A 10,363-nucleotide genomic window follows, 5' to 3' on the forward strand; every position below is an offset into this window, starting at 1 on the left:
TTATTTACTCTTTTTGTACTATAAAGGGCTCATTGTATTTTTTTTTTTTTTTTACCCCATTATGTTACCGTCCGATTAATCAATTATGAAAATAGTAATCGATTAATTTCATAATCGATTAGTTGTCAATTATTTGTTTCAGCTCAAATTTTATTAGCATCGTTTTTACAGTACACAAAAAAAAAAAAAAAAAAGCTGCTCGGAGTGTTGAGCATTAAGCTTTTTTTTTCTGCTGGAAAAACGCTCCAAAAAACTCTACAAAAACAATTTGTTTTTCTGCTCCTAGACGCTGAAGCTCACAAAATGCTAATAGCCTAATGTAGTGTGCATGGACACATAGGATAACACTATTTAGCTTCTAGGAGCTTAAAAAAACGTTATTGTGCATGGAGCCTTTTTGTTAAGGCCACACTGTTCAAATCATATCTAGAACTGATGAGATGTCTGCCTCCAAACAGGGTTAATTATGGTAAACACAGCTTCCTAGCCCTCCTCATAACAAAGAGCATAAAGTAGGCTTTTTTCTTGCTGGGTTTTCCAGAAAAAAGCACCTAAGGGCTCTTTCACACGGGGCGGATCAGTGATGATCCGCCCCGTGAACACCCGCTTGCTCAGCGGGGATCGCTCCGCCGATCCCCGCTGAGCAGGAAAATGACAGGTCCTGTCAGAGTGCCGCTCTCCCCTATGGGGGATCGGGTGATGACGGACCGTAGAGTCTGTCGTCACCCGATCCGATCCGAAAACGGATGGAAAAGTAGGGTTTTCCTCCGTTACACTTTTCGGATCAGAGCGGGTCGGATGTCAGCGGACATGTCACCGCTGACATCCGACGCTCCATAGGGATACATGTATGTCCGTTTTTCATCCGATAACGGAGGGATGAAAAACGGACATGCAGATCCCCCCCGTGTGAAAGAGCCCCTTAAAAAGGTAAACAGCAGTTTTTAAATATATATTTAAAGTTTTGCTATGTCAATGGGGACAGGTAAGAAATATACAGTGCTTCGTAAACGTAAATATATTTTATTGTGATTTTATTTGATAGACCAACACAAAGTGGCACATAATTGTGAAGTGGAAGGTAAATAAAAGAAAAAAAAAAGTAAATGAGAGAAAAGGTTTTCCAACTTTTTTTACAAATAAATATGTGACATTTGTGGCGTGCATTTATATTCAGCCCCCTTTACTCTGACACCCCTAACTAAAAACTAGTGGAACAAATTGCCTTCAGAAGTCACCAAATTAGTAAATCGAGTCCACCTGTGTGTAAGTTATTCTCAGTATAAATACAACTGCTCTGTGAAGCCCTCAGAGGTTTGTTAGAGAGCCTTAGTGAACAAACAGCATCATGAAGGCCAAGGAACACACCAGACAGGTCAGGGATAAAGTTGTGGAGAAGTTTAAAGCAGGGTTAGGTTATAAAAAATATACCAAGCAGATAAAGGTGATAATAACTGTAAGCGCATATACAAAAGATGCATACAATCCTGGGGGTATATATAAAGTTAGCCAGGCATAAAGTCCATGGCCATAGTAGTGGCAGTCCAGGGGTTAATATAGTCTCTGATCGTTCAAGATATGAAGGGCTGGCTAGTGGGGTGGTTGGTCCTAAAGGCGGCTGCTGTCCTCAGAGAGCTGGCTCTGTGGTATTGCAAGAGGGGGTGGAGAAAAGGAAGCGCCACCTGAGTGCAGTATTAATATAAAAATTTTAATGGCATATAAAAAATGAACACTTACAAGAAAGACAAATGAAAAAGGCTCATCTGTAAATAGGCAGTGTGTATCTTCTTCAAGTTCCAGTCCGGAAGTTGTATCAGCATTGAAGGGCTACAGATGGAGGCTTGTAGCTGGTATCTCTTCCTGTGGCCATCAGGGAGAAGCTGAGACCGGCGTGGAACGCACGGAGGAGGTGCGTGACGTCACGGGTCATCCAAGGACTTCCGGGTACATTCCAGGGGGAGGGCTAACACCAAGGGAGGGTTCTGAAGGCTGAATGTGCTTGGCTACGCGCTCGGAGCTGCTGCTCCTTCAATAGGCCTGAAGGGGAGTATGTCAGTGATGTGCTATTAATATGCCGGCGCTGTGGGACAACAAGGCTCAGCGTCGGCTAGCAGCACATCACTGATAAAGGCTGTGAGAGGCTGTTTACTGGAATCAGGGGTCCCCTGTGCTCCATGAAATGTTCAAAGCTTGGGATATTTTAACCTAACCCTGCTTTAAACTTCTCCGTAACTTTATCCCTGACCTTCTGGTGGGTTCTTTGACCTTTCATGATGCTGCTTGTACGCTAAGGTTCGCTAACAAACCTTGGAGAGCTTCACAGAGCAGCTGTATATTGAGATTAAAATACACACAGGTGGACTCCATTTACTAATTAGGTGACTTCTGAAGGCAATTGGTTCCACTAGATTTTAGTTGTTTAGTTGGATACCAGAATAAAGGGGGCTGAATACAAATGCACGCTACACTTTTCACATATTTGTAAAGTTTGAAAACCATTTATCATTTTTCTTCCACTTAATTATGTGCCACTTTGTGTTGGTCTATCACAAATACACTTATGTTTTTGGTTGTAACATGACAAAATGTGGAAAATTTCAAGGGATATGAATACTTTTTCAAGGCGCTGTAAAGTAGGTGCTATCCCAATTTGGCTGCAAATTTGGAAATACCCTTTAATTAAGCTGTGGATGATGGCTTTGTTCAGCATCTCTTTGCAGTGCATTTATTTAAGTACATGCTTTCCTAATCCGGTCATCCGGAAATTCGATCCATCAATGGGCAGGCTGGTTCTACTAAAGTCGATCCATGGATCGTCTTCAGTAAAACCAGCCTGATTTTCTGCATGCAATCACTGGCATCGTCTATAGCCGCTAGCAGTGATGATTATGTCCTGTTGGCAGGGAAGCCACACTCCCTGCTGGTAGAGCACAATAGCACTGCGAGAGAGATTCCCCCATCAACACTGACTGTGGTGATGAGGGAATCAAGCAATTTTCTTTCCTTCCACCTGAGGAAAGAAAATTGTATAATCTATAGACTGCTTTAGACCTCGTTTTTACATTTGCTTTTTGAAAAGCAATCTAAGTTCTTCAGGGAGCTTTTGACATTCAGTGAGGAGATGTTGTATCACCTCCTCCCTGTTTTAACCCACTGAATGCCAGACTACCTTGCCACAACCACATGCGTTTCCACGGTTGCAGAATGGTCCCATTCACTTGAATGAAGAGCAGTTGAGGGGCGGTGAAAATGGATTTACCGCCCCACCTCCCCAAACTGCTAATGTAAACAAGCCCTTCCATTTCTTCACTTTAGAGTTTAATTGATCCTGGTATTTAAAAGCATTGAATCAGCTAGGCAATGGGAGCATCTAATTTTTAAGAAAAAATTTTTTTTAACAAAACAATTTTGAGAGGATTGTCTTGCTGTATGACCCAGCTGATGGCCTGATGTTTTCCTTTTATAATAATTTCTTGATCCAAAGGACATCAGGATTTCTGAGGCAAACACATCTCCAGAAAATAACCTGCCAGTTCTACCAATGTCCTTACTCGGAAATGTGTGGTGGTTTTTTTTCTTTTTAAAACATGGCTCGTATTATGCAAAATGTTTTTTTTTCTCTGATTTATTTGGTCTACATTGATATTGAGAAAGGAGTGCCCAGTGTCCAGAGTAATAACACACTTGATGAAAGGTTAATAGGCATTTATTGAGAGTAAATGTACAAATCAAGCCAACGCATTTTAGGAAAACCTGCCTCCCCTTCTTCAGGGTTTTTGGTACATGTAAATGGAGATGGTAGGCTCTGTGGAGGTACCTGAAGCTCTTGTGAATGCGGATATCTGCAGTGCTGCTGCCAAGGCAGCCACTGCATCAGCACAGCAGGCATCTGCTTTCACAAGAGTTTCAGATACTTCCGTGTAGTCCACCCATCTCCACTTACATGTACCAACAACCCTGAAGATGGGGAGGCAGGTTTCCCCAAAACATGGCTTTATTTGTGTATGTTCGACTCTCAATAAATAACTTTTAACCTTTCATCAAGTGTTATCACTTTGGACACCGGGCACTTCTTTCTCTTTAATATCTTTTCCACTGCAGAAATATTGCAGTCATACCAGTAAGGTAGCAGCCCACACCCCCAAAGAGAGTTGTCCCCAGCTCTCCAGCTAACTTTGGTCCATGTTGGACATTTTTCCAGATGCTTTAAGAGACATCTTATAGCAAAGTCTTCAAAAGCTTTCTGTGTTTTCTCTTCTATGCATCCAAATTTTGCGCTTGTGCTTATGTTTGAAAATGTAGTTTTGTACATCTGTAATGGTTGTGCTTGTTACTGTTCAGACATGTAGGCTTCAGCATCTAGACTTCATTAACTACTTATGAGCTTGGTTTGATGTCACAATTGACCAATTTTATGATTGCTTTACAAAGTGAACTTTTTGAAAAGTTTATTGTTCACACTTGCGAAAATTAGGTCTGATTCAGAATAAGACAAGAGTCTCATAACCTAGATTTAACTCGATTAAACTGTGTGGGTTATTTCTTTGGCATTTTCTTCCACTCTGGTAAAAATACCTAAAATTAATACTGTTGTTTTTTTTTTTTTTGCCGACACCTTTTCACTGTCCTGGAACTGACAAAAATATTTGATCAAATAATATGTCAAAATGATTAGAAATGGTTGAATGTTTTTTCCCATCATTGATATTCGGGGGACAGACAAAATAATAGAAACATCTAATGTATTCATGTTAAAGACCTAATAAAGAGGCCACATTTGCCTTCATAATAGTTTCAATTTACTGGACACCTGTCATACAATTCTTAATTTACTTTATATATAGCAGGTTATAGCATTCAGTTCTTTACAATTGGAAAAACACCTCTTGTGTTTTGACCTGATGCTGTGTCCATTGAAATACATTAGGGCTGCAACTAACGATTATTTTCATAATCAATTAATTGGCCAATTATTGTTTCGATTAATCGGTTAATTACCTTAAAAAGTGTGGTGTATAATTTAGTTAATATGTAAAGTTTAAAAAAAAAAAAATTTATTCTTAACCACTTCAGCCCCGGAATAATTTACCCCCTTCCTGACCAGAGCGTTTTTTGCCATTCGGCACTGCTTCGCTTAACTGACAATTGCGCGGTCGTGCGACGTGGCTCCCAAACAAAATTGACTTCCTTTTTTTTTCCCACAAATAGAGCTTTCTTTTGGTGGTATTTGATCACCTCTGCGGTTTTTATTTTCTGCGCTATAAACAAAAAAATAGCAACAATTTAGAAAAAAACGCATTTTTTTTTACTTTTTGCTATAATAAATATCCCCCAAAAATATGTAAAAAAACCCAAATTTTTTTCCTCAGTTTAGGCCGATACGTATTCTTCTTCATATTTTTGGTAAAAAAAAATCGAAATAAGCCATTATTGATCAGTGTGCGCAAAAGTTATAGCGTTTACAAAATAGGGGAAAGTTTTTATGGCATTTTTATTAATTTTTTTTTTCTTAATGGCAGCGATCAGCGATTTTTATCATGACTGCGACATTATGGCGGACACATCGGACATTTTTGACACATTTTTGGGACCATTGTCATTTATACAGCAATCAGTGCTATACAAATGCACTGATTCCTGTGTAAATGACACTGGCAGTGAAGGGGTTAACCACTAGGTGGCAGTGTAGGGGTTAAGTGTGTCCTAGGGGCGTGTTTCTAACTGTGAGGGGCATGGCTGTGTTTGACACGTCATTGATCTCTGCTCCGATGACAGGGAGCAGAGATCAGTGACACTGTCACTAGGCAGAACGGGGAGATGCTTGTTTACATCAGCATCTCCCCGTGAGGTGATCGTGGGTATCCCCGCGGTGATCGAGTCCGCAGGACCCACAAACCCGACTCACGGAGCTTGCCACGGGCGCGCGTGCACCAGCTGGCCGCCTCCTAAAGGGGAACGTACAGGTATGTGATTCTGCCTGTACGAGCCCTTCTGCCGACGTCGGCAAGTGGTTAAATATCTATGCGCAGTGGTAAATATAAATAACCGACTATATGGTTAGGGAGCAAAATCTCTAATCCACTCTGAGAATAAGACAGAAGAGATGCTGTATATACTATTAGAGGCGATATACTGTATATACACTATTAGAGGAGAGATATACTGTATATACTATTAGGGTGAATCTGGTAAATATCATCAGACTCAGATCAATTGTTTTTATTCAAACAAAACAACCAAAACAAAGTTTTCCTTCAAAAAAAATTTAATTTTAATTTTAAGAACGTTTGTTCGATTTTCTAATCGTTAGTGGGGGACATTCATTTTCAACCACAGTGATGGGAAAATTTAGAAAAAATATTAAACTTCTTGGTCAAAGGAAATTTCAGACAGTGTATGTGGTTTTCGTTCAGAAATTACATTCGTTTTAAAAACAGAATGTTAAAAAGTGAAAATTTCAAGTGACATTCTTTAATTCAGCGAATGTACAAAGATTTTTTGTCTGAATATTCTCGTCTGAAAATTGATCCGTGTGGCCAGTTTAAGGCTCGTTACACACCTATTCAGTTTGCTTTTGATCTGTTTCTGCAGTGCTTTTTGCTGTGTGTTTCGATTTTTGCGCATGTGCGTTTTTTTCATTTTTTTGGCCAATTAGTTGTTGGGCAGATTCAAAAACACAAGTTGCTGCAAAAACACAGTACATGCTTTTCTGCAGCTTCTCCTTTTAAGTATATTGAACCAAAGAAGCACCATTTTGCATTAAAAAAAGTCCCTGACCCTTTCCAAATACGCAACAGCTGAAAAAAGCATAGATGTGAACGTGTCCCATAGGAAACCATGTAAATGAACTGTCGTGTGTTTCTGCAAAAAGCACCAAAAAACGCATAGGTGTGAACCAGGTCTAAGACGTTTAGTAACATAATGGGGTTAAAAAAACTAAAATTAGCCCTTTATAGTACAAAAAAAGCAGATAATCACTACAGTAAGGGGTTCATTTTTTTTTTTTTTTTTTTTTTTTTTTTTTTTTTTACTGTAGAACTGTGAAAGTATTATTTACAGTAGTGATTATTTGCTCTTTTTGTACTATAAAGGGCTCCTTTTATTTATTTTTTTTAACCCCATTATGTTACTGGTCGATTAATCGGTTATGAAAATAGTAATCGATTCATTTCATAATTGATTAGTTGTCGATTAATCGATTAGTTGTTTCGGCTCTAAAATACATGAAAATGTGTGTTAAAATACACATCTGTCTGGGTCTACATGCTGTAAAGTGTATTGACATGCAGTTTCATGCAATTCTTTTGAATTCAACGTAAAACGCATTAGAAAAAACAAAGGTATGTTTTGACCTTGGGGCCCATTCATACCGGGGTGGTCCAATTCGGTGTACTTAACGCATGTGCATTGCATTAAGCAAGCCCGTTAATGTGCGTAGACTGCCTAACCGACTAGAACACAATGGATACAGGTGCGTTGGGGAGCTATATCATTTATTGTTGGTCACCTTGACACGTATACGTTTTCCATATTTTTCCCATAGAACTGCAAGTCAAACACCAACAGTATGGACTCCATTGAACTCTATTGGCTACGAATGTTGCTCTTGCAGTTGTGTTCGTGATTCAGTTAAACTAGCCATATACTAACTGAAATTTACGCAGTCCAACATGGACTGGATGAATTTCAAACAGCGGGAGGTCTTCTGTGCTTGACAATTCGATTGGTTGATTGACTTCTGTCAAAGGGACATGCTGGGAAATTTTTCTCAATCAGTGTCTGCCACTGCTGATTAGTGTATTCTGACATCGGCTGGTCGGACTGTTAGAATACAATGTTCTGGCGGGGGGCTTCACGCAAATGAGATGGATGGAGGAATCTGTTGGCTTTATTTAGTTTAGCCTGCTGGATGAACAAAAAATAAAATACAGTGTGCGGGCAGCTTTACTTTAACCACTTGCCGTGAAATCATGTACCTGTACGCCATTTTGCTCAAGTGGTTGTTCCCGGAGTGATGCCTGCAGCTTTTTAGAGCTGACGGTAGGCTTTCTTGTACTAACAACCGATGCGGCTAAGCAGCCGCTCGGCAGTTATTACATGCAGCGGGAGGGACGTCCTCCTGACGTTCTGCCCGTGTCTCCTGTCCCACTGGGAGACATGATCCACCAGCCGGCACGTCTCATGTAGTAACCTGGAAGCGACATCGCAACCTCACTTCCAGTTTACTCGCCAGCCAATGGCGCCCATTCCACTAGCGTGCGCAATTTTAAAGTGTTACATGTTAGGTATGTATTTACTCGGCGTAATATTATCTCACATTATACAAAAAAATTGGGCTAACCTTACTGTTTTATTTTTCCCCAAAAAATTGCATTTGAAAGATCGCGGCACAAATACAGTGTGATATAAAATATTGCAACGACCACAATTTTTTTTCTCTAGGGTCTCTGCTAAAAAATATATAATGTTTGGGGTTCTAAGTAATTTTCTAGCAAAAAATACTAATTTTAACTTGTAAGCAACAAGTGTCAGAAATAGGCCTGGTCTCGAAGTGGTTAAAGTGAAATTCCTCCCCTTTTATGCGATTTCACAGCTGATTTGTACACCACCTATTTTTTAGACTAAAAAAAAAAAAAAGTTAAAATTAATCCGAGAAGTTACATTTTGCGAAAAGTAGATTTTTGTAGTTGTATTATTATGCACTGCTGTAGCCAAAGTACTAGAATATGATGTTGCATTTTGTTTTTTTTCCTTATAGAATGAAACCTTTTTGTGTCATCGGTTCACAAAGTTTGTAATGAAATATAACCTTATGTCCAAAGATAACCTGATTGTTCCTCTCTTGGATGAAGAAGTGCAAAGTTCATCTGCCAGGGAAAGCGAAGCATAATTCTATTCATGTTCAGATAATCCAACATGAACTTATCGTTGATGATTCGATACAACTATTAACAAATCTGTACTGTATATATATCTTTTAAATCAAGAAAACTCAGTATCTTGTCTTCTAGTGCAGTAGTTATCAGCCTTTTCCAACTTTCTTGACATATTAGTGACTGCTTTTGTTGTGAGGTTTTTTTTTAAGCTGCAAATATGTTTTGTTAAGATATTGATCACAAGCAAAATTATGTTTTGCCATGTTCGGAAGAAGCAAATATGTATTGGTTAAGTACCTTGTACTTGTGCAAAAAGGCAGAAGTATTGTTAAAGGGATGTCCTGTAAAGGTAATAGAAAATGTATGTGCAGAGCAAGCGCTTTGAGCACGATGAGGCTCTAAAATATAGCCTGAAATAATGTGGTTCAAACTGTTTTATTATTGTATACTCTGGACAATGTCCTGTTTGTGTTTTTTGTTTTAAATGATAAGTTCAGCTTCGGGAACATGTTACATGTTCCACCTGTTTTTAGAGTGGCACATGTAACATCTTCCTGCTCCTGCAGTGGCTTGGCAAACTGAGCCCTCCGAGTGACAGCAGCATGGGGAGAAGTTCCCCGTACTAGCTGTCACTTTTTGAAAGGAACATGGCCATACAGGGCTCCGCCCACACGGCCATGTCATTCATTTACAGAGTTCTGTGAATGACTGGACTACAAATAGCGACATCCTTTGCGGATGTCTGCTTGTAGTTCTCACTGAACCACCACGGCACTGTTTAGCGTTCTAGGTAGTTCATTGATTCTTCCTGTCTTTGTGTTACTACCTGGCCATACAATGTACGGGCAGACAGCTTACACTGACAGTCTGCAGGAGAGCAGAAGAGCTTTCCAGGCTCCTAAAAAAAAAAAAAAAAAAAAAAAAAAAAAAATAGTAAATGCACATTATCATCATTTTTTTCCTGCAAAAAAAGTCCATTTATTTTTATTTTTTTTTTTAAAGGTGAACTTTATCCTTTAATCTCTCTGCTGACAGATTTAACCAATTTTTGATGGTCACCTCATTAGGCTTGAGCTACACAGAAGATTTTATTAGCTCAGTTGTGGTACTTAAACGGCTAGCGATTAATAGCTAGGAATATGAATTGATTCCATTACAGATCTAGCAAATGGCTCCCTGTGAAGTAAGCTACACAAAAAGCGTGTAGTGGTGATCAGTCTTGCATAATTCCACAATGCTATAATCATGTGCAAGATGCTACTGCATGCTACTCGTTTTTTTTCCTATAAAAATAAACATGTTATACTTACCTGCTCTGTTGCAGTGGATTTGCACAGAGCAGCCCAGATCCTCCTCTTCTCGGGTCCCTCTTCTGTGATCCTGGCCCCTCCCTCCTGTTCATTGCCCCCACAGCAATCAGCTTGCTATGGGGGCACCCAAGTCGAGTCACAGCTCCCTGTGTCTATTCAGACATGGAGGCCCTGCCC

At 39.6% G+C, this 10,363-nt stretch overlaps 1 protein-coding gene across 2 annotated transcripts in view; it reads left to right on the forward strand.

The window, feature by feature from the left end:
* LOC141146690 (MOB-like protein phocein) overlaps window positions 1–9,814 on the forward strand; it is a 114,567-nt gene extending 104,753 nt beyond the window's left edge. For both annotated transcript variants that reach the window (XM_073633160.1, XM_073633158.1), the window contains one exon: window positions 8,759–9,814. In XM_073633160.1, coding sequence (XP_073489261.1) covers window positions 8,759–8,890 — 132 coding nt within the window. In that variant the 3' untranslated portion in view covers window positions 8,891–9,814. The remainder of the gene's footprint in view (window positions 1–8,758) is intronic.
* The last annotated feature ends 549 nt before the right edge of the window (window positions 9,815–10,363 follow it).

The sequence above is a fragment of the Aquarana catesbeiana genome, linkage group LG06 (assembly GCF_042186555.1).
Source record: "Aquarana catesbeiana isolate 2022-GZ linkage group LG06, ASM4218655v1, whole genome shotgun sequence".
NCBI classification, from domain to species: Eukaryota; Metazoa; Chordata; class Amphibia; order Anura; family Ranidae; genus Aquarana; species Aquarana catesbeiana.